This window comes from Alnus glutinosa, chromosome 10, assembly GCF_958979055.1.
Source record: "Alnus glutinosa chromosome 10, dhAlnGlut1.1, whole genome shotgun sequence".
NCBI lineage: Eukaryota > Viridiplantae > Streptophyta > Magnoliopsida > Fagales > Betulaceae > Alnus > Alnus glutinosa.
The window spans coordinates 8,678,470-8,703,122 of record NC_084895.1 but is presented as its reverse complement, the minus strand read 5'-3'; the positions used below and the strand labels follow the sequence as shown (position 1 = coordinate 8,703,122).

General features: G+C 37.7%; 1 protein-coding gene across 1 annotated transcript; it reads right to left on the bottom strand.

Moving 5' to 3' along the window:
- Positions 1 to 14,300: 14,300 nt before the first annotated feature.
- Positions 14,301 to 17,359, bottom strand: LOC133880122 (uncharacterized). Its single transcript, XM_062319003.1, has 3 exons — positions 17,076 to 17,359; positions 16,654 to 16,912; positions 14,301 to 14,739 (listed from the first exon to the last, which is right to left on the bottom strand). The coding sequence occupies exons 1-3, from the start codon at positions 17,196 to 17,198 to the stop codon at positions 14,612 to 14,614; spliced, it is 510 nt and encodes a 169-aa protein (XP_062174987.1). The 5' UTR covers positions 17,199 to 17,359; the 3' UTR covers positions 14,301 to 14,611.
- Between the last annotated feature and the right edge of the window lie 7,294 nt (positions 17,360 to 24,653).

The window sequence follows — 24,653 nt, the reverse complement described above, 5'->3', positions numbered from 1 at the left end:
TGATGGTGGACCATGGGACCAACAAGAATAATGTTTAGGATGCTGCTGTTTTTCTGTTTTCTTGGTTTACAAGTTGTGTTTTCTTATTTTGGTAAGTTACATATTTAAGGTTTAGTCTTTTATTTTCCAATAATGGGCTTGGACCCAAGAAGGTAAGTAGGGTTAAGGGTTGTTAGTCTGTTGTTAGTCTGTTGTTAGAACCTATTTAAGTGTGATTTTTGTAAGGAGACGGCAAAGAACAATTTTGAGAATAAAGTTACAACAGCCAATTTTCTTGAGATGAGACTTCTCAAGCGATGGTGAGACGCCATCATTAATACTTTGTGTGTTGTTCCTAATTGCTTGTGAATTAAGTTTATGAACTTTTGTTAGTCGGTGAGTATAGTTATATAGCTGCTGCATCAATTGGTATTAGAGCAACTCGATCCCAACTAGCCATGAGTACACGTAGTGGTAGACAATCTGACGCCGCCCCTATGCCCCAACAACAGCATGAAGTACTCAACGAAGTCCTGGAACAGTTGCGTTCCTTGAATCAGAAGATGGATGTGACGAATCAAAGGGTGGATAGGATCTGGACTCATGTGTTTGACAAACCTGAATGTTCGGGAGAGAAACGCAAAGAGGAGCGTGATCATGATGTATCGTTGCTGCACCAACGTGTAGAATCCCGGATGGACGATGCTGCTAGAAGAGTCCATGTCGATGTTGCTGACTATCATGGAAAGTTCGAACCACATACTTTTCAGGATTGGCTCACCTCTCTTGAGGACTATTTTGATTGGTCAGGTTTATCGTTGGACCGACAGGTTCGGTTTGCTAAGATGAAGTTAAAGGGGCAAGCGTGTTTGGTGGCACAATGTGGAAGAGCGGTTACATAGGCTCAAACAACCACCCATCACCGATTGGGACGAGATGAAGATGAAGTTACAAGAAAAATACCTCCCGTTGGACTATGAAGATTCCTTGTTTGAGGAATTAATTCTACCGCAGTAAGGAACTATGACCGTGGATGAGTACACCAACAAGTTTCACGAATTGAGCATACGGAGCCAAATTGCAGAAGCTGAACGACAAACACTAGCCCGGTTCAAGGTGGGATTGCAGGAAGATATCCGTAAAGAACTCCTTACCGTGCGCCTCATGAGCGTGGAGGAAGCTTACCAATTTGCTGTCCGACTAGAATAGCAACGACAGCCTGCAATGCTAAGGCATTTTCAGCCTAATTGGAGTGGCTCGACACCAATGAGTTCTGATAAACCTCCTACCCGACCAGCCATGGGTAACCAGTATGAGAAGTCCCATTCATCGGGCTGGAATTCGTTTGAAGAAAGGAAGTCCAAAGACTCCATGGGTGCACGAGGTGATAAGGCCCGGGATGAATGTTTCAAATGTGGAGGCAAAGGCCATTTTGTCGTGGTATGTCCCACCAGAGATCAAAAGTGCACACTGATTTGTGGGGAAGAATTTCCACCCCAATAGCAGCAACGTGTGCAAAATTTTCCACCTTTGGAGGAGGATAAGGCCCGTTCGGAGGATGAAATTGAAGAGGTCCTGGAGAGTTCCACACTACTTGTGTGTGTGAATCGCCGTATTTTAGCAAGGCAACGAAAAGAAGACAAGGATGAAGAAAGCTGGCTTCGCACCAATATTTTTCATACTCGGGTCGAACACCATGGAAAGGCATTGAATGTCATCATTGACAACGGTAGTGGCATGAATGTTGCCTCCCAAGAGACTGTCCAGAAATTGCGACTGCCCTTAGAAAAGCACCCACAACCTTACAAACTCAGCTGGGTGGATGACACATCAATTCCTGTGCGGAATAGGTGCCTGATTTCCTTCTCATTGGGTAAGAACTATAAAGACTCCATGTGGTGTGATGTAGTCCCCATGAAGGCATGCCATCTACTGCTAGGACGACCGTGGCTCTTTGACAGGAAAGTCCATTATGATGGGCATCGTAATACTTATTCATTTAACTTTGAGGGGCACCGATTGATACTTCAACCCATGAAGTTACAAGACTTTGCTGTTAATCCCCGTGATGATAGCAGGATTCTCACGTTGAGGGATTTGTGGAGGCTTGCCAGGAGCGAGAAGTGGTGTTGGCTCTTGTTGCCCGCCCCACCATTGCAGAAGTTGCAATCCCGCACCCTGCTATGATACAAGCTGTACTGGAAGAATTCAGCAATCTAACCCCAGAGGAGCTGCCGCGCACATTGCCACCTATGCGGTCTATACAGCATGTCATTGATTTTGTCCCTGGATCCTCACTTCCAAATCTTCCAGCATATCGTATGAGTCCCACCGAGCACCAAGAATTACACCGCCAAGTTATTGAGCTCCTGGAACGTGGGTTCATCCGAGAGAGTCTTAGTCCTTGCGTTGTGCCAGTGTTATTGACTCCTAAGAAGGATGGTAGTTGGCGTATGTGTGTGGACAGTCGGGCCATTAACAAGATTACCATCAAGTATCTGTTTCCCATCCCTCTCCTTGACAACATGTTGGATGTGTTACATGGTGCGACAATCTTCTCCAAGGTCGATTTGAGGAGTGGCTATCATCAAATTTGCATTCGCCCTGGCGATGAATGGAAGACCGCTTTCAAGACTAGAGATGGGCTTTTCGAGTGGCTTGTCATGCCCTTCGGGCTCACTAACGCTCCAAGCACTTTCATGCGAGTGATGACTCATATTTTGCGGCCTTTCATCAACAAGTTCGTAGTGGTCTATTTTGATGATATCTTAATTTTTAGTCGAAATCTGGAAGAACATGTGGACCACTTAGCCCAGGTATTGCATACCCTACGCTTTGAAAGTTTTTTTATTAACCTCAAGAAGTGCGCTTTTGCCCAATCCAGTGTGTAGTTTTTGAGGTTCATTGTGTCCTCTAAGGGTGTTTCTGCTGACCTAGAGAAGGTACGAGCAATTTTGGAGTGGCCCACTCCCACCAACATTCATGAGGTCCGGAGTTTCCACGGCCTTGCTTCGTTTTACAGGTGTTTCATTAGGAGTTTCAGTTCCATTATGGCTCCCATTACAGAATGTACGAAGAAAGGGGCATTTTTATGGACGACTACTGCTGCCAAAGCCTTTCACAACATTAAACAACTCCTCACCGAGGCCCCTATCCTTCGTGTTCCCAATTTTGAACTTCCATTTGAGGTGGCTTGTGATGCGTCCCATGTCGGCATTGGAGGTGTTCTCAGTCAGCAAGGCCACCCCATCGCTTTCTTCAGTGAGAAACTCAACGAGGCAAAGAGCAGGTACTCCACTTATGAATTCGAGTTGTATGCGATGGTGCAATCTGTGAAGCACTGGCGCCATTATTTAATCCACACTGAGTTCGTTCTCTTTACGGATCATGATTCCTTGCGGCACATCAACTCCCAAAAGAAACTCAACTCCAAGCACGCCCGTTGGTTTGATTACCTCCAGCAATTCACTTTTGTGCTCAAACACAAGGCGGGAGTGGAAAATCGTGTTGCTGATGCCCTCAGCCGCAAGTCTCTCTTGCTTCAGACATTATCCGTGGAGGTTACTTGTTTTGCCGACCTCCCCTCCACCTACAAAGATGATCCCGATTTTGGCCCATTGTATACCCGACTAAGCACTTTACCCAGGGCCACTGAAGCTGAATTCAGCCTGCATGAGGGGTACCTCTTCAAAGGCACTAGGTTGTGTCTTCCCCAATCCTCTCTGAGGCAACTAGTGGTTTAAGAGCTACATTTCGGTGGCCTAGCGGGTCACTTTGGGTGTGACAAAACAATTAGTTTGGTGGAAGATCGTTTGTTTTGGCCACAGCTTCGGAAGGACATCTTGACCATTATCAAGCACTGTCGGACATGCCAACTTGCTAAGGGCAGCAAGACAAACACCGGCCTGTACACGCCCCTGCCCATTCCCGAGCAACCATGGCTTGACCTTAGCATGGATTTTGTGCTCGGATTACCCAAGACCGTACGAGGGCATGACTCTATTTGTGTGGTTGTTGACCGATTCTCCAAAATGGCTCACTTTCTCCAGTGTGCCAAGACTTTTGATGCCTCTCGGATAGCTGCCTTGTTCTTTACGGAATTTGTCCGTTTGCATGGTGTTCCTACCTCTATTATGTCTGATCGTGATGTTCGATTCGTCAGCTACTTTTGGAAAACTCTTTGGGCTGAAATGGGAACCAAACTCAAGTTCTCGAGTGCTTTTCACCCTCAAAATGATGGCCAAACCGAGGTCGTTAATCGGAGTCTCGGCAATTTACTACGTTGCTTGGTAACTAACCATCACACTACTTGGGACCTGCTTCTTCCACAGGCGGAGTTTGCCTACAATAGCTCTGTTAACCGTAGCACCGAGCTCTCTCCTTTTGAGATTGTTACGGGTTGTCGTCCACAGGTTCCCTTGGATCTCACTCCCATGCCCCTACATTCCCCTGCTAGTCAAGGTGCTGAGGATTTTTTGCAGCACATTCACAATATTCATGCTGAGGTAAGTCGCCGGTTGGTGGTTAGTGCAGAAAATTATAAACAGTATGCTGATCTCCATCGTCGTCTTGTCACCTTTAATGTTGGTGATTTTGTGTTGGTTCGCTTGCGACCCGAGCGATTCCCCAGAGGAGCATTCCACAAGTTACACCATCGTCGGGCTGGTCCTTTCAAGATTCTTAAACGGTTGGGCACCAATGCTTATCACTTGGAACTCCCTCCCACTCTGTCCATCAGTCCCATTTTTAATGTGGAAGATTTGATTGCTTATCTGGGCAGTCCTGCGGAGGTTTTTCAAGCTGCCACCACTGCAGCTCCCCCTGCCAACCTTCCTACTCATGCCCCATCACGTGACCAAATTGATGTTATCCTTGATTATCAGTTGGTTTCTACACGAAGGGGTGGGTATCAGAAATTCCTTGTTCGTTGGAAGAATCGCCTTGCGTCCGATGATAGCTGGCTTAAAACTGAAGAAGTTCAACGTCTTAATCCCGATCTGTATGAGGAGTACTTAGCTCTTCACTCGACGGAGTCGAGTTCTTTTCCGGGAAGGGGGGATTGATGGTGGACCATAGGACCACCAAGAATAATGTTTAGGATGCTGCTGTTTTTCTGTTTTCTTGGTTTACAAGTTGTGTTTTCTTATTTTGGTAAGTTACGTATTTAAGGTTTAGTCTTTTATTTTCCAATAATGGGCTTGGACCCAAGAAGGTAAGTAGGGTTAAGGGTTGTTAGTCTGTTGTTAGAACCCTATTTAAGTGTGATTTTTGTAAGGAGACGACAGAGAACAATTTTGAGAATAAAGTTACAGCAACCAATTTTCTTGAGATGAGACTTCTCAAGCGATGGTGAGACGCCATCGTTAATACTTTGTGTGTTGTTCCTGATTGCTTGTGAATTAAGTTTCTGAACTTTTGTTAGTCGGTGAGTATAGTTATATAGCTGCTGCATCAGGAGAGCAAGAGTTGGCCTAGGCTAGGGCTGGAGCTCAGATTAATCATCATGGCTCACAGTCTCTCATTGATGAAGGTGAAGATACGAGTACAGACTCACCGATGGCTGATGCGGTGCATTTAGCGGCACAATCTAATTTACAGGGATCTATCCTAACTGCACCATGTAAGCCCACATATCTTATTTGTGTAGTCGTATTTTGATTTTTAAAGAGATTCCTTTTTTGTTATAGACTATGAACAGACTACTTTACTAGATATAATTGGCTATGTTTCCATGTTTCGCCTAACGGAGAGCACGTTAATTAGACGAAAAAGGGGTAGGAATAAGTGCATAGAGTTCAAGGAATTGTGTAAAGGTGGTCTCATTCGTCTAGAAATCAAGGATGGGACCCAAGGAGCTGTAGGCAAGGGTGGTGGGCAATTTACGAGGATGGTGAGCCAAATTGTTCGCAACCATTGCGAGCTACATCATGCTTCTTGGTGTAAGGTCCCACCTGAACATGAGTCAACGTTTAAGAAACCGTATTAAGTTACATCTCTTATTGTTTGAAATAATGTTATTTAATACAAATTATGTGATAAAGTTTTGACCATTATTTTCTTTAGGGTTAAATACCTTATACACCTCTGTGGTTTAAAAACTTTATTTTTTGCCCCCTCAGTTTTCATTTTTATCGTAGGAGGTACCTGTGCTATGGGAAAAGACGAAAATGGTACCTCCGTTCACCTTTTTTTTTCACTTTTGCCCCTGGGGGTGCTTCCGCCACCCCCAGACCGGCTTATATGGGGGTGGTTTGACCACCCCCGTGGCCCATGGGGGTGGTTCGGTCACCCCCAGGGCCAAAGTGGAAGAAAAAAAGAATAAAATAAAAAATAAAATAAAATAAAAATAAAATAAAATAATTATAAAATAAAAAATAAAAAATAAAAAAAGAAGAAGAAGAATAAGAGGTTTTAGCCCATGGGGGTGGCCGAACCACCCCCAGACCAAATGGGGGTGGCCGAGCCACTCCCAAGCCCAATGGGGGTGGTTTCAGCCACCCCCAAGGGCCATGGGGAATTTTTTATTTTTTTAGTCCTTAAAATAAAATAATATATATATATATATATATACGTCAGCACTGAGATGGGTCTGGGGACAGGTGTTGCATAGGTACGCTGACACGTGTAAGATGACATGGTCGGACGTTAGTTTAGGACGGAAAAATGAATGGATGTACCATTTTTGTCTTTTCTCATAGATAGTAGCCACGTCAGCACTGAGATGGGTCTAGGGACAGGTGTTGCATAGGTACGCCAACACGTGTAGGATGACATGGCCAGACGTTAGTTTAGGACGGAAAAATGAACAGAGGTACCATTTCTGCCTTTTCCCATAGCACCTCTTATGATAAAAATGAAAACTCAAGGGGCAAAAAATAAAGTTTGTAAACCACATGGGGCAATTAGGTATTTAACCATTTTCTTTATTATTATGTCTCAGTCTTATGTCACCCTGAACATGAATCGTGTGGAGGAGATGTTGACACAGAATGGAGCACTTCAGCATAGCTATACATGACTTCGCAGCAAACTTTACTCCAAACACTATAAACCATTTGTCAAAGAAGATGAAGAGGAGGGTGAAGCTAAGGCAAGGGCCACTATCCCCAAAGGTATCATGGACAACGCATGGATTATGATATGCGACTAATTTCATGAGAAATCATGGAAGGTAAATCTTATTAAACTAAATTTACAATGTTGTTAGATATGATTTACATACAACTCTTTAATTTAACTCATACTTTATTTTTGGACACCATTCAATAGGTTAAGTCTAGACGGAATAAGAAGAATAGAAGTAAATTGTTAACAAATCACACGGCTAGCTCCAAACCATTCATAAGTCATCACGATTAAGAAGTAAGATTTTTAAACTATTATAGTATCATAATAATGTTGTTGGAAGTATACGTTTATTATATGTGTATTATGTGTAGACAAAGAAAACTAGAGTCGAGCCCCATTGGGAACTAGAGTCGAGCCCCCTTGGGTGGATTTTAGAAGAAGACTCACAGAAAGAAAAATGGTTCTTTTGTGAACCCACATTGTGAGACTTTATACGTAAGTAAATGAAAAGTTTATTTGATAATCATGATTTCTTATAATGTATTATATAATTAGCTTACTTGCATAAACTATTTAATTAAAGGTTATATTGGTTATGTAGAATCAAATGATGGAGAAAACATTCGAAGAAGGCACTGATAGCATGGAGGAAGCTTCTGTAATGACACAAGTACTAGGGGGGCCACAATATGGCCATGTTAGAGGCATGGGGTATGGTGTCATACCTACCTCATCTTCATCTCGGTTGCGTGACGCAATCCATGTCAACAACCATAAAGAGTGTAACCAAAGAATGGAAGAGATTCAGGAGAAGATAGATATGCTAATGGCACTTATGATGTTAGAGAATATTTACAATATAATTTATTTTTACACATTCACTAATTGTTATGATGGACATGATTATGATATGAAATTCTCTTCTTCCTAGGCCAGGACGGAGCGTGGAAGGTGATTCAAGTTAGGGCAACCTCTTGACATAGTTAATTTAAAGGTGTCTATCGGATTGATAGTGATAGTGGACTTATGCGTAGTCACCTAATTTTAAAATATGAGCTGTTGCAATGGGAAAGATTAGGGATGAGAGACACTTGAGTTTGTGATTAAAAAAAAACTCATAACACCTTTTGTAATCGTTTGTCTTTCCCCCTACTATTAAGCTCATGTAGTTGTAACTCTGTGGTATTTTGTTTAATTATGAAGCTTCTTCTATCTGTTACCCTCTGGTGTTCTATTTAGTTTTGAATCTTTGCTTCCCCCCTTCCCATTCATTTTATATAGAATAACAGTTTATGACGCAAGGGCAGTATTTATGCACATGGATTGACTAGTGTGACCGATTTTATGGCTAGGTATGTTGACAATTTAAAGCATCAGGATTGTATTATTTTTCGTTATTGTTGTTGCTATTTAAAGTTTCTCTCCTTGCTGATAATTGGAAGTTTGACCTTGCTGGGCTCGTTTTTTAGGTCCCCTCTCTCATTTATTGCTAATTTGGTTTTTCCATCGTTGCTAATATTATTGCTTTTACAATGTGTTTGTGCTTTGATAGATGTTTCTGGAAATCACATGACAATATCTACTTATGGGAGTTTCTTGTTTGAAGTAACGATTCAGGGAAAAAATCATGATAATATGCATTAAGGGATGTTTGTTTAGCTGTTTATTTTGCTTAAGTTTTACACTTGAAAGTTGTAGGAGTACATCGTGTTCCATTATAATGTTTTCCCTTTTGGTTGGTTGGTGATTTTGTTAAGAACATGGTTAGACTCAAAAGTGTATTAGCACACCATGTTCGTGGTTTTTTGTACTGTAGCTATATAACTCACTTTAGGATATGAACAAACTTGAATTTCTCAAATTTGATGCTTCTTTCTGAAGGACGTACAAGTAATGTTTTTCCTGAAGCCTTATTAATAATCTTTATATCGCTGGACTTTTGGTTTTGTAACTTTCTCTTAAGTATCTGCTTGGATGTCAAAATAAGAATTATTCAGATGTTTATGGACTAGGTTTGTTCCATTTTCAGTATTTTCATGGATTGGTTGCTCATGGATTTCATTACAGACATCAGCCAACGCCAACACTTCAGGATGCTGGGTTCTTTCTTATTCCGATGGATATCACTTTTTGGATTGCAGTTTGGTTCCATAATCTTTGATGTAAGATTGTAGTAGCATTTATTTCCTTTGCTTTTGTGTTTATTTCAATGAGACTATATTTACCTTCATCTTTTGTTCGTTTGTCTTCAGAAGTTCCCCCCATGCCCCCTACCTCCTGCAATCATTTTTTTTCATATAACAGTGGTTTATTTGAGTTTTTTTTTCTCTCCTTCTCCCTTTTTCAAATGTGGTACCATGGTACCATGTGTTTTCTGTGGCAACTGATAAAACGTGTACTACAAATACATGCATAAGAAAGACTCATTTTTGAAATATAACCTCTTGCTAATCAACTATTGTTAGTTTTATATTGGTCTAATATATTGTTAATTCTCTTGCAGTGGACTTTTCATCCTTTCTTTTTCAGAGCAAAAGAATCTATACCATCGTGATATGGTGCAGGACTGTTGCTTATTTAGCCATAAGTACAACTTATAGTTATAGTGATATTATGTTCTGCAAGCAGTAATACTCTTTAGATTTTTGAACTGCACATGCTTCATGAGATCATCCTGATTTCTCTCTCTTCATGTAAGAAAGGTTGAATATGGCTTTTCTTAATCGAGTTGTTTTTGTTATATATAATTGAAAAAGAAAATAATGAAGGCCTTTTGTTATAGAGTGATTTTTCTTTGGGGTTATCACTGACAATTCTGGTATCACATTATTCAACGGCAACATTTCAATCCATGCTTAATACCTTATTATTGAATTTTTACAATCATCCAAGTATTTTTCATGGTTTCAACCTCTAGATATATTGAAGTGTTTATTGTGTGTTTGAATCACACAAATACTGTGCATGAGAGGCCTATATATATAGGCTAGGACATGAAAGACATATACACAACATAGCCCATATGGGACAGTACAATATAGAAGAATATAATCTAACATATAATCTAACACCCCCCCTCAAACTCAAGGCGGAGTGCAAGAGACCATCTTGAGGTTGGACACAAGATCGCGGAACCGCCCTGGAGGATGAGACTTTGTGAAGAGGTCCGCGAACTGATCATGAGACGTGACAGAATGAAGTTGTAGAGAGCCCTGAAAAAGATGATGACGGACAAAGTGACAATCAATCTCAATATGTTTGGTCCGTTCATGAAAAACATCATTATGGGCAATCTGAATAGCACTTCTATTGTCACAGTAGACAGGAGTAGCTGAAGAAAAAGTGACACCCATATCTTGTAATAGCCATCGCAACCAAAAGAGCTCCGAGGTGCTATCAGCTAAAGCACGATATTCTGCCTCAGTGCTAGAGCGAGCAACAACAGACTGCTTCTTACTGCGCCAATCTATAGGATCACCTGCCCAATCCGCATCAGTATCAGTATAAGCATACAACTCAAGAGGAGACAGAGAGGAGAAGTGGAGCCCATGAAATAATGTCCCCTTGAGGTAGCGAAGGATGTGAAGGACAGCAGAGAAATGAGTAGAACGGGGTGCAGCCATAAACTGACTCACCTGATGGACAGCATATGAGATATCAGGCCTAGTAACAGTAAGATAGACAAGGCTACCAACCAAATGCCGATAGAGAGAAGGATCACGAAGAGGCTCGCCATCCTGTAGATTGAGGCGGACATTGAGCTCAGTCGGTGTGTCGACGATCTTACAGTCTGTGAGATTGGCCCGTGAAAGCAGATCAGATATATACTTAGCCTATGTCAAATATAAACCATCAGAAGAAGAAGAAATCTCAAGGCCAAGAAAATAGCTGAGAGTGCCAAGATCCTTCATCTCAAAATGCTGACTGAGGAACTGCTTGAGCTCCAGAATACCAAGAGAATCATCGCCAGTGATAATCATGTCATCAACATATAACAGCAGAAGAATGATGCCTCGATCTGTGCGGCGAATAAACAAGGCAGAGTCATACGAGCTAATGGAGTAGCCAAGACCAAAGACAGTGGCGCTAAATTTAGCAAACCATGCCCGTGGAGCTTGCTTTAGTCCATAGAGAGCCCGACGAAGACGACATACCTTGTTCGGAGGAGAAGAGAGACCAGGAGGTGGCTGCATATAGACTTCCTCACTGAGATCGCCATTAAGGAAGGCATTTTTGACATCCATTTGAGAAAGTGACCAATGTCGAGAGGCGGCAACAGCCAATAGAGCACGTACAGAAGATAGGAGAGCAACAAGAGCAAAGGTCTCCTCATAATCCACACCATACTCCTGATTAAAACCTCTGGCCACAAGACGAGCCTTGTATCTGTCAAGAGTACCATCAGAACAAGTCTTGATTTTGTAGACCCACTTACACCCAACAACAGACTTCCCTCGAGGCAAGTCAACCAGATCCCATGTATGGTTCTTGTGTAATGCATTAAGTTCCTCTTTCATCGCGTCCTGCCAAAGAGGGTTAGTGGAAGCCTCACGATAGGAGTGAGGTTCATGTAAGGCAGCTAAGGCATGAAAACAATGAAAGTCCTAGAGATGAGATGGAAGAGACTTTACCCAAGTGGATCGGCAAAGAGCAGGTGGGGAGGCAGGAGCCGGAGCCTCGGAAGGAACAGAATCTGGGGACTCAAGCGTAGTGTCATCATGAGCATTGGAAGACTGCGGCTCAAGTGAGGAAGACTCGGGGCAAATATCACCAGAGGTAGAGGGAGAGAGAGGTGTCTCTAGAAGTGTGGTAAAGGGAAGGAAAGAGGGCATGCAAAATTTCCCTACTTCATGAAATAACTTATGCTCCCAGAAGACCACATTTCTAGAGATGCGAAGGCGGTGTGACACGGGATCATAACACCGATAACCCTTTTGTTCTACCCCATACCCAAGAAAGCAACATAATCGAGAACGAGGCTCGAGTTTGGTACGTTCATGAGATTGGAGCAAAACAAAACAGGCAGAACCAAAAACACGAAGTTGATGGTAAGTGGGAGAAGAGCCAAACAACCGCTCGTGAGGGGTACAATGTGCAAGAAGAGGTGTAGGCAACCTGTTGATAGTGTAGACAGCTGTGAGAGTGGCTTCACCCCAAAAAGGAGTAGGAACCAAAGAGGAAAGAAGAAGAGCACGAACAGTGTCTAGAATGTGCCGAAGTTTACGTTCAGCTCTTCCATTTTGCTGTGAGGTGCCTGGACAAGACAAGTGAGGAACAGTGTCATAGTGTTTTAAAATATTTTGAAAAGCCTGTTGAGTATATTCTAAGGCATTATCAGAACGAAAAGCTTTAATGTGTTTAGAAAACTGAGTCTCAACCATTTTTGCAAAATTGCGATAGATATCCAATAATTCAGAACGTGATTTCATTAAAAACACCCAGGTGTAACGGGAAAAGTCATCAACAAAAATCACAAAAGAGCGTGAGCCACTCATACTAGGAACAGGGGAAGGCCCCCAAACATCAAAATGAATTAAATCAAAAGAAGCAGATGCAAAAGACTCATTATTATTAAAAGGCAAAGCTGGTTGTTTCCCAAGTTGACAAGAAATACAATCAAAAAACTTATTGGACACTGAACCTAATAAACCCTTAGAAGCCAAAACCTGTACCCGAGACACAGATGCATGACCAAGACGCGAATGCCAAAGAGCAAGAGATGGCGGCGATGAAGCGGCAACAGCAGAGACACCAGGGATGGAAAGGTGTAAGGAGGAAAGCTCAAACAGTTGCCCAATTCTACGCGCGGTCCCAAGTGTCTGGCCCGTCCGAGGATCCTGCACATACACACCAGAGGAGTCAAAAATAAGTCTATAACCCAATTCACACAATTGCCGAACAAATAAGAGATTAAAGGATAATTTAGGCACATGAAAGACATCAAGAACAGAAAGGAAAGGTGTATGAATAGTGCCTAAGGATTGAACCGTCATAGAAGAGCCATCAGCTGTGTGAATTAAAGATGTATGTGGTGGAGGGACAGAAGTGGTAAATGAAGAGGCATATGGCGTCATATGATTGCAGCAGGCAGATTCAAAAAGCCAAGAGGAAGATTTACTTGGCAAAACGGAGAGGACAGAGGAAGATGCCTTACCAGAACGAGCGAGGACCTGGTTGATAATTGCCTCAAAGTCAGCTGGAGATAAGGTGAGAGTAGATCCGGTAGAGTCGCCAGAGGGACAGCTGGGGCAGCCGAAGAGGAAGCACTCTCAGTAGTGGTAACAGCTGCAGCAGGTGTAGAAGATTTGGCCTTGCGCCAACATTTGTCGATGGTATGCCCACAACGGCGACAATAGCGACAAAAAGGATTGTCACGATTCTTGGAGGGTCCACGAACAGACCTGTCAGAGTGCTCGGTCTGAGGAGATGGAGCAGCTAATACTGAATGAGTATGCTGAGTGTGCTAGGAGCGCAAAGTAGACAATCTGGTCTCCTCTCGAACAAGCTCACAGACAGCCTGGTCCAAAGTGGGAAGAGGAGAACGATGCAAAAGTTGCCCACGAACAGGCTCAAAATCATCCCGCAGAGCCATCAGAAACTGATAGAGACGATGCTGGTCCCTGCGGGCAGCATACATCTGAGCATCAGTAGGGTCCCTCCAAGCAGGATCAGAAAGAGCCAATTGATCCCATAAGAACTGCATGTGAGCAAAAAAATCCGTAATAGTCTGATCTGATTCTTGCTTCAGACGATAGAGATCAAGAATAATTTGGTACTCGCGAGAACCATCAATCGATGAGTAGCGAGAAGCAAGCATATTCCAAGCACCCTGAGCATCATCAAAACTGCTAAATAAAGCCGCAATAGAGGGAATGGTGGTGTTACGAAACCACGTAAGAATCTGATGATGTTTGCTGTCCCAATCAATAAGACAAGTGTGGAAAGCATCATCAGTTTCGGCATCAACTTTAGTAGGCTTGGGGATATCCCCAGTCACATAAAGCCAGAGCTTGCGGCCTTTAAGAAAGCTCCTCATAGATTGGGACCAAACAATGTAGTTGGTGCCATCCAATTTAGCATGAATATGAGTAAGAATCTTGTTTTGTGCCATCTGGAGATGCCAAATGCAGAAATAGACCAGAAAAATGAAATCAGAACGAGAAAATAAGTAGAAAACACCTGGTTAGCCGATGCAGTGGTCAAAGTCAACGGCCAACGGTCAAACCAATGCTGACGTGGCAGTGGCTGACGTGGCAGTAGCTGACGTGGCACTGCAGAAGGTTGGCGCGTGGATGACACATGCGAGGTGTGGCGGCGCGTGGGCGCTTGAACCAGCAGGCTGCAATCTTCTAGCGGCGCATGGCGGCACGTCCACCGTCCAATTTGGACATACTTGGTGTCTCTGAGCAGCTAGGCGGTGGATCTATGGATCTGTACTAAAATTGGAGTGATCGAACGGCTGGATCGTATGGCGGCGGAGCGGCAGCAGAGTCTGGCGGCGGCAGAATCTTCAGGCGGCGCGTGGAGGAGCGTGAATGCTCCGATCGGGCTGTTCTTTACGGCTCTAGCACGATGGTCTCCCAAGGTTTCGATTGGTATATAAACCAGGTCGAAACAAGGACTGGAAGACGAAGAACCGAGGAAGACAGAGCGATGAGATACGGCGGAAGCAACGGCAGCGCCGGAAAATTGCTGGGAAGAGGCCGGAAGAAAGAAAAGAAAAAAATAAAATAAAAATAAATTGGTGATTCAGAACCTGTGCTTTGATACCATGTTGAGAGAAAGGATATATATTGAATCACACAAATACTGTACATGAGAGGCCTATATATATAGGCTAGGACATGAAAGACATATACACAACATAGCCCATATGGGACAGTACAAGAATATAATCTAACATATAATCTAACATTGTGCATAAAACTTGAGTCAATTTTGAACATCCATGTAAACAAAAAAAGAGTACCCCAGCCTCATAAGATTTTTTTAAAAAAAAAAAAGTGAAAACGTAAGATGATTTGTTTTATTTTCCATAAATTGTCCCTCAAGGCTTAAGGTGTAGACCTCTTGAGGTCTTAATTTTTTGTATTTAATTTTTGAGCCCTTTTGAGGACCTGGTAGATGATAAATTTTTGGTGGCTTTTTGACATACATAAAATAGGTCACCATTTCGTGAGTTCTGCTTATATCAAGTGCCTATTTTTTTTTTTATCATAATAATTTGTTATATGTTTAGCAATTTATACTCTAGTTCTATAAAGTGTGCTTTCTTAAACTTTACGTAAAACTTTTAATGACAAGAAAGCAAGTACATGGATCCAAGAAGATGAAGAAAAAGAAGCAAATGTGTATCAAGCAAAGTGGAATAAGGTGTAGTGAAGAGAGTAATTTATGTCTAATGTGAACTTTAATTGCTAGGCTTGTACGTATATACTTCTTGTAATTCATATTTTTAATTGAATATAAATCATATTTTACTCAAAGAGAGTGAAATATTTTATATGGTGTAGGAGTTTAATGGCAAATTTAGCATTGATAATAATATAAATAAAATTAAAAAAGTAATAAATAAAAATTATTAGCGAAAACTTGAGGTTGTTGCTAATAAGTTGTAATCAGCGACGACTTTATGTCGTAACTGATAACCCACTATCAGCGACGACTTTGGCTAATAACCCACTATCCACAACACACTCTCAGCAACGACAGTCATTTTGTGTTCTGAAAGGAGGAGCGACGACACCATGCTTCTTAGCAATGACCTTTGTTGTTGTTGATAAGGTGTTATCAGCAACAAAATAAAGTTGTTGCTAATAAGCAACAACATCCATCTTTTTGTAAGAACTTATTAATAACAATGTGTCGTCGCTAAAAGTAATTAACAATGACTTTCACACTATTAGCAATGACAATTTCTCATTGCTAAAGACCAGGTTTCTTGTAGTAATGTGTATTTGATCAATAAGATAAAAAATTTCAAAGAGATATAATAGGTTTACAACTTTTGTACAACTCCAATAATTTTTTTTTTCAAATTAACTATTGAATCTGTCTTTTTATACGTGGGTCCTACATATCTAATGATTGATTTTGAAAAAAAAAAAAAAAATTTATTAAAATTGTATAGAAGTTGCAACCGTATCCCATCTCAATATCAAATGCGTATAAATACTGTACGTGTGGCTTTCAAAGCTGGAAGGACGCTACCTCACTTTGCAAATTAAATGTACGTGACGCTATTTTGGTCAATAAGGTAAACATGCATACATTGGCTTGTAATAGTGTAATTAATATTAATAATAAATAATTTTTTATTTATAGAAAAGAATCCATTTTTTAAACTTATCCTCTTTCGGATACGAATAAAAAATAAGGATCAAAATCAACTCATAAATTCCATATGCTTAATGTAAACTTTAAAAGATACGGAAAAGTAAAATTAAAGTCAAAAAAGAAATTTTGACGATATCAATCACCACCAAATATCTTATCTGTCGGATGGATCTGATTCACTTGCCAAAAGAGTAGCGAAATCTAACAGAATTAATGCAATCACTAGTCTCCATGCAATGGAAACTGAAAAGGTTGGATCGAAAAATCAACCAGTCTGGGTGCCATTGATCATGTTGGTCTGGCTTTGCTGATTTGGAGCTGGGTATTTCATCGCGTTAAGTTGAACCTTTCTGAGAGCAGCTTTGCCAAGATCAACGCCACAGGCGTCAGAGAGCTGAACAAGATAGAGCAAAACATCTGAAAGCTCTTCACCCAGGTGCACTTTCTCCTCTTCTTTCCAATCAGGCAGTCCCTTCGCAACCTCTCCTTTCCACTGGAATATCTCAGAGAGTTCCCCAACTTCACCCACCTGCCAAATATTTCATCACGACAAATAACTTCACCCCCACAAGAACAAAAGATTGTTTACATATATATATATATATATATATGGATGAGGCGAAAGAAAAGGTCTTAATTGTTTATAGGCCATAGCTAGGCAAAGAAGAGAGAGAGAGATTGAGCATTTATACCAGAGCCAAAAGGAGGTTTCTGGGGCTGTGAAACTGCTGCCAGTCCCTTTCCTTAGCAAAGTCTTCCATCTTCTTCTTGAGAAGATCAAGAGTAACACTTTCACATTCTGGAGGACCACTCATCTCTACCTCTAAGCTTTCCTCAAGTGAACAAAGAAAATGACAGCAAAACGAAAGGGGCCACAGAGAAGAGATGAGCGAGCTCTAAACCCAAAACCAGGACGAGATAATTGTTCTCAAATTTCCGTATAAAAAGAGCAGCTCGACCGAGTCTAGAGAGAGAGAGAGAGAGAGAGAGAGCCAGTAAATTAACACAGTAAACATTACTAAACACCTGGGTTTAAAACACCCGTTTAATCGGTGCTTGGGCTGGGCCTACTTCTTAACACATTTGTCCGTCTTTGTCCTTGTCATTATCCTCGTGTTGCACATTCTAATAATGACGTCGTTAAAATTACGAAAGGACATTGGCGTGTTTGCCTGTTTGGGAACATACAACTCATTTTTCAAATTCATTTTAATTTTTGAAATTAATTATTAAATTTGTAAGAGTTACAAAAATTTACACATAAATCCTACAGATTTAATAGTTAATTTAAAAAAATAGTGTACAAGATATGTGCATTTAATCATGTCTCATTTTTTTTATTATTATTCAAATAAAAAAAAATTCACTACATTACAAATTTTTTTGATTTTTCCATACAAATTGTATCACGTCAACACTAATTATTATTAAAAAAAAAAAATGCTATCACACTGGGTTCTTTATTGAGTACTTCTATGCTGACTTGGCACAGAAGAAAAAAAGAATAAAAAGATAACCAGTTTCAAGCTGTAGTTTTTTTTTATTTATTAAAAAAAAGATACAAAATCACATAAGGCCCCAACAAAGAAAGACCATAGTAAATATTCTAACATTCCTTAAAAAAAAAAAAAAAAAAAAAAAAAAAAAAAAAAAAACCTCCACCTAACAATCTTTACGAAACAACACCATTATTTTCGTAACAGCATCAGAATTTTAGTCTAAGGGGTACAAAATTAAAAGAAAAAAAAATAAAGTTGAAAAAAAGATTAAAATTATTAAAGAATATATTTGACAAAATAGATAAACAATTCAACAAAGTAATATTATAGATTTTATACAAGATCGAATCATAAACGAGTTCGTGTATGATAAGAGCAGCTCGAGTCTAGAGAGAGAGTGCCCGTAAATTAACAAAGTAAACAATGGAATATTGTATTTTTTTTTTCTTTTATGTTTTAAACAAATAAAATCTATATAAAGAAAAAATGCTCTTTTGGCCACAAATACTGGCTACTTCCAGTTCTTTAGGAAGTATTCGTTGAATAAGGAATGATATCTACACTCTTATATTCTCACCCTTTTAAATAATGTGATATTAAAAATTACAATTAAATTTTGAATAGATTATTACTAAATTTTAAACTCAATGACAATTTTAAGTACTTTGTTAATAAAAAAAAAAAAAAATTGTACTACTTTGCGTTTTACCATTTTTCAATTGTTCTTCAGTATATAAAACGAGAGAAATGATTGTTGTACAATTCTTGACATAACTCTCGTACAACTCTAATAACATTTTTTAAACTAACCAGTCCTTCATGTAAGTCTTAAATATCCAATGATTACTCTTAAAAAAAGTAGTTAGAGCATCCTAGGGAGCTTTTCATTTTAAAATTTTCACCAAAATTTGGTGAAAAACTCAACAAAAAAAAAAAAAAAAAAAAAAAAAAAAAAAAAATCTATTTCAACAAACTCTCTATAATTTCTTTATTTTGTCTCTTGTCAGAATTTCATTCCAAATTTAATTCACAAATTTCATAAGCTATTGAATATTTTATCATTTCTTTCTTCTTTCACTTCACTTATCATTTTTTTTTTCTCTTCTTATTTGTTAGGAATGGTTGCTTAAAACTAATAAAAAATTAATATTTAATTAAAATAAAAAAATAATTAAATAAAATAACTAAAATAAATTGTTTAACTAAAATTTAAAAAGTTCATTAAAAATGCGCTTAAAATTGTACAAAAATTATTCAAGTTGTAAGCCCATCCTATCTTATAAAAAAGAATGCCACGTTTCCGTTTCCTCCATCCTAGTCGCTTTCATTCATTGGCTCCTAAAACTTGGAATATATATATATATATATATATCAGGATGGGTTCCAATCAGCCAGTGACGTCTATCTTTGCCATGTCATCTGACGTACGTTATGATAATAAAGAGTAATAATATTAACAAAAACACATTTTACACAATATTGTATAATTATTATATAAAGTGTGTTGTTTTAGCATCACTTGGCACGATAATAAAATAAAGAACACAACATCAGTAATCTATTTTGAAGTTAGTATTGAGGTAATTATTTTTGTTTTATTTTCAAGTTGCAGAGTTAGGGTTGTTTTAGTTATCTTTGTTTTAGTATGAGTTATATTCAAAGAGTTTATTTGTATTAAAGATTTATCTTTGGGAAGAGGCAGAAATTCATTTTTTAGGGTGCGTTTAAAATTGCGATTTCGTAGACAATAAATTCGATTTTAAACCAAATCGCAAAACATAAACCATTTGAGAACTGATTTGAAAACGCAGAAAATCTGCTTTTTCAAATCGCAGGTAAGATGTTGCTTTTTTTAAAAACACAAAATTTTAAAGGCTAATTTGTAATTTTAAAGATTAAACTGCGATTTTGCTAAACGTTTAACTGCTTCTTTAAAAATCACTTTCTTCAAATCGCATATTTTAAAACCGTAATTTTAAATCGCACTTTTTGAAATCGCAAACTCAAATGGACCTTTATTCTATATTTTTGTAAGATAATCATCACTATTGAGACAGTTTCTGGTATGGTGACACAAGTATTTGTAAAATCATTCTTTCACCTCTACAAAATAAAAAATAGCAACAAAGAAGCTCGTGGAAATGATAGTCGGACTCACTCCGATACCTAAATTAGTATTTTTGGAAAGAATTCAAATTAAATTTGTATAATAAAAAAAAATAAAAATAAAAATAAAAAAACTAAAAAAGTACCTAATCATTTATACCTATTTATTGATAAAATTTTAACTATTCACTCCGATAAATGGGAACTGATATTGGAAAAAAAAACAATATTGCCACAAATTAATGGTACAAAGAAAGCCGGTGATCACATGAGAATGAGTCAAAAGGAAGCGCATCACAGCTGGCCGAGTTGGATTAGATTGAATCTGAGCCTCACTAGGAGCATCTTGCCATACACGCGAAGAAGAATAAGAATTTGGGACACGCTATTTAGGCCTATAGCCAGTAATAGTTGAACAAGACGTTAAAAGTTTAAAGTTTAAAGTTTCAATATTGACCTTTGGGTCTATAGCCCTAGTAATAGTTTTTTTTTTTTTTTTTTTTTTTTTTTTTTTTTTTAAATACATGTAAAATAGATTACCTCAAAAATCAAAAACAAAATAAAACACGATTGGGCTGAGCAATCCAAGAACAAAGTTAAGAACGAAAGTACGCGAGGGCAATGTTTCCAAAAATGCGAGCCCTTTGACTAAAGACACGGATACCACAAAGCCCTAATAATAGTTGAACAAGACGTTATACATATATTCATAGTGTTGTGAACTCCTATGCATAGTGAAAAACCGAAGCAACTCTTTGTACAAGTAAAAGTGAACCACGTGACTTTGGCGCTCATGTGTGTTTGTTTTGCTTATTTCTTCTGTTTCGTTTCCTAACAATGTAGTCTCACCATCTAATTTATGGCATTCTTTTCTTCTCAGAACCTTTTCCCTTCATCTTTGAATTATACCTGAAGGCTCGGCTGAAGGATAGAGTTATCCTAAAAGCAGTCCATATTTTTACAGTAGCATCACCTTGCTATAGAAGTTTCTTAGAACAAAGTGATCGGTGCACGTGCACCAAGAGAGACATGTGGGAAACATATAGGCTGGAGACCAAGTACCCACTGAGAAGGACCATTCTCAATTACCAAGGATATCATCTCAAAAAATTATCGTGAACAGTGTATTTATTCCATGTGAAGACTGAAGAGCGCAGCGTACGCAATGGGGTGCTCACTTTCTGCCTCATCTCCGGGTGTGCTCAATGCCATGACTAATTAAGAAGTTCAATCCTCAAGGCAAAAGGCATATATTGGGAAGCAAATTTAAAAAGTACAAACTAAAAAATATATATTATCTTTTATATATCAGTAATACCATTATTTTAGTAACAGCATCAGAATTTTAGTACAAGGAGGTACAAAATTAAAAGCAAAAAAAAATTAAAGTTGAAAAAAAGATTAAAATTATTAAAGAATATATTTGACAAAATAGATAAACAATTCAACAAAAGTAATATTATGGATTTTATACAAGATCGAATCATAAACGAGTTCGTGTATGATAAGAGCAGCTCGAGTCTAGAGAGAGAGTGCCCGTAAATTAACAAAGTACACAATGGAATATTGTATTTTTTTTTTCTTTTATTTTTTAAACAAATAAAATCTACATAAAGAAAAAATGCTCTTTTGGCCACAAATACTGGCTACTTCCAGTTCTTTAGGAAGTATTCGTTGAATAAGGAATGATATCTACACTCTTATATTCTCACCCTTTTAAATAATGTGATATTAAAAATTACAATTAAATTTTGAATAGATTATTACTAAATTTTAAACTCAATGACAATTTTAAGTGCTATGTTAAAAAAAAAATTAAAAAAAAATGTACTGCTTCGCATTTTACCATTCCAATTGTTTTTCGGTATATAAAAAAAGCAAAATGATTGTTTTAAATTCTTGACATAACTTTCGTACAACTCTAATAACTTTTTTTAAACTAATCGGACCTATATATGAGTCATAAATATTCAATGATTAATCTTAAAAAAAGTAGTTAGAGCATCCCAATGAGCTTTTCATTTCAAAATTTTCACCAACATTTGGTGAAAAACTCAAAAAAAATCTATTTTAACAAATTCTTTATGATTTCTTTATTTTGTCTCTTGTCAGAATTTCACTCCAAATTTGGCTCACAAATTTCATGAGCTATTGAATATTTTATCATTTCTTTCTCCTTTCACTTCACTTATTATTTTTTTTTCTCTTCTTATTTGTTAAGAATGGTTGCTTAAAACTAATAAAAAATTAATATTTAGTTGAAATAAAAAAATAATTGGATAAAATAACAAAAATAAATTATTTAACTAAAATTTAAACAAAAATTTAAAAAGTTCACTAAAAATGCGCTTAAAATTATACAAAAATTATCCAAAAGTTGTAAGTCCATCCTATCTTATAAAAAAGAATGCCACGTTTCCGTTTCCTCCATCCTAGTTAGGGGTGTAAGATGAGCTCGGCCGCTCGTGAACTCGGCTCAATTCGGTTCGATTAAACTCGATTTGAATAATAAATGAGCTGTTCGTGAACACAATAATATGTTCGAATATTAAATGAGACATATTCGTATAAACTCGGCTCGACTTGGATAAGCTTGTATAAACTCGTGTAACTTCATTTTTACAATTTTTTCTTAGTATTATTTTAATTTTGTAATAAGAACATCTGAAGTAAAAATGAATCATCCTCCTAATATAATAGATATAGCTTGAATTATTGTTGTGAGTTTAATTTTATAGATTTGTTTGTACATAAGTGTGTTTGTGAGTGGTTATATATGTTTGTGTGCACACATGTAATTTGTATATGTGCATAATAAATTTATATACATACATATAAACTCAAGATTATATTATTTAAGATTCAAGTTAATTTATTTAATGAACTCAGATGATAAAATTTTAACAAGACTTAATTAATTAATGATTAGTATAGAATTTATGAAAATATAAACAATCATGATATTTACTTTATATAATAATCATATAAGTTAATTGAGCAGCTCGTGATAAGATCGAGCTCGATTTGTGTTTGAAATAAAATTAAATGAACCAAACTTGAACAAATATTTCGTTCGATGATAAATTCGAACTCGACTCGTGTTCGAAATAAAATTAAATGAGTCAAACTTAAACAATCAATACTCGACTCAATTCGATTCGAATATAGCCTTAATCCTTGTTGCTTTTATTCATCGGCTCCCAAGTTATATATATATATCCTGCGTACGGAAGGTTCCAATCAGCCAGTGACGTCAACCTTTACCACCATGTCATCTGACGTACATTATGATAATAAAGAGTAATAATATTAACAAAACACATTTTACACAATATTGTATAATTATTATATAAAGTGTATTGTTTTAGCATCACTTGGCCCGATAATAAAATAAAGAATACAACATCCAGTAATCTATTTTGAAGTTAGTATTGTGGTAATTATTTTTGTTTTATTTTCAAGTTGTAGAGTTAGTGTTGTTTTAATTATCTTTGTTTTAGTATATGAGTTATCTTCAAAAGAGTTTATTTGTATTAAAGGTTTATCGTTGAGAAGAGGCATAAGTTCATTTCTTAGGGTGCGTTTGGGATTGCGATTTCGTAAAGAATAAATTCGATTTTAAACCAAATTCCAAAACATAAACTATTTGGGAACTGATTTGAAAACGCAGAAAATCTGTTTTTTCAAATCGCAAGTAAGATTGTACTTTTTTTGAAAAAGTAGAATTTTTAAGACTAATTTACAATTTTAAAGATTAAACTGTGATTTTGCCAAACGCTTAACTGCTTCTTTAAAAATCATTTTTTCTAAATCGCACATTTTAAAACAGTGATTTTAAATCGCACTTTTTGAAATCGCAAACTTAAACGGACCTTTATTCTATATTTTTGTAAGATAATCATCACTATTGAGACAGTTTTCGATACGGTGATACAAGTATTTGTAAAATCATTCTTTTACCTCTACAAAATAAAAAAATAGCAACAAAGAAGCTCGCGGAAGTGATAGTCGGACTAACTCCTATACCTACATTAGTATTTTGGGAAGAATTCAAATCAAATTTGTATAATAAAAAAAAAAAAAATCATCTAAAAAATACCTAATCGTTTATACCTATTTATTGATAAAATTTTAACTATTTACTCCGATAAATGGGAACTGATATCGCAAAAGACAATATTGCCACAAATTAATGGTACAAAGTAAGCCGGTGATCACATCAGAATGAGTCAAAAGGAAGCGCATCACAGCTGGCCGAGTTGGATTAGATTGAATCTGGGCCTCACAAGGAGCATCTTGCCATACACGCGAAGAAGAATAAGAATTTGGGACACGCTATTTTTAGGCGAAGTGGAAAAGGGAAATGTTCTCTTCCCACAACTCCATGCATGTGGGCCCTTGCCCTCATAAATTAGTACCAAATTACCCTCAATATATAACTTATTTACTCTTTACTTCACCGTGCCCCCGGTCCATCCTTTATATACACACGTAGGAGACAAAACCATTTTTCATTTTGCCCTATACATACGAAACAAAATCATTTTTTTTCTTAAAAATAACCATTTTTTCTTCTTTTAAAAAAAAAAAAAATACTCTACAGTATCTTTTTTATATTTTTTTCTATATTATTAAAATATTATTTTTATTTACTTTTACTTTAAA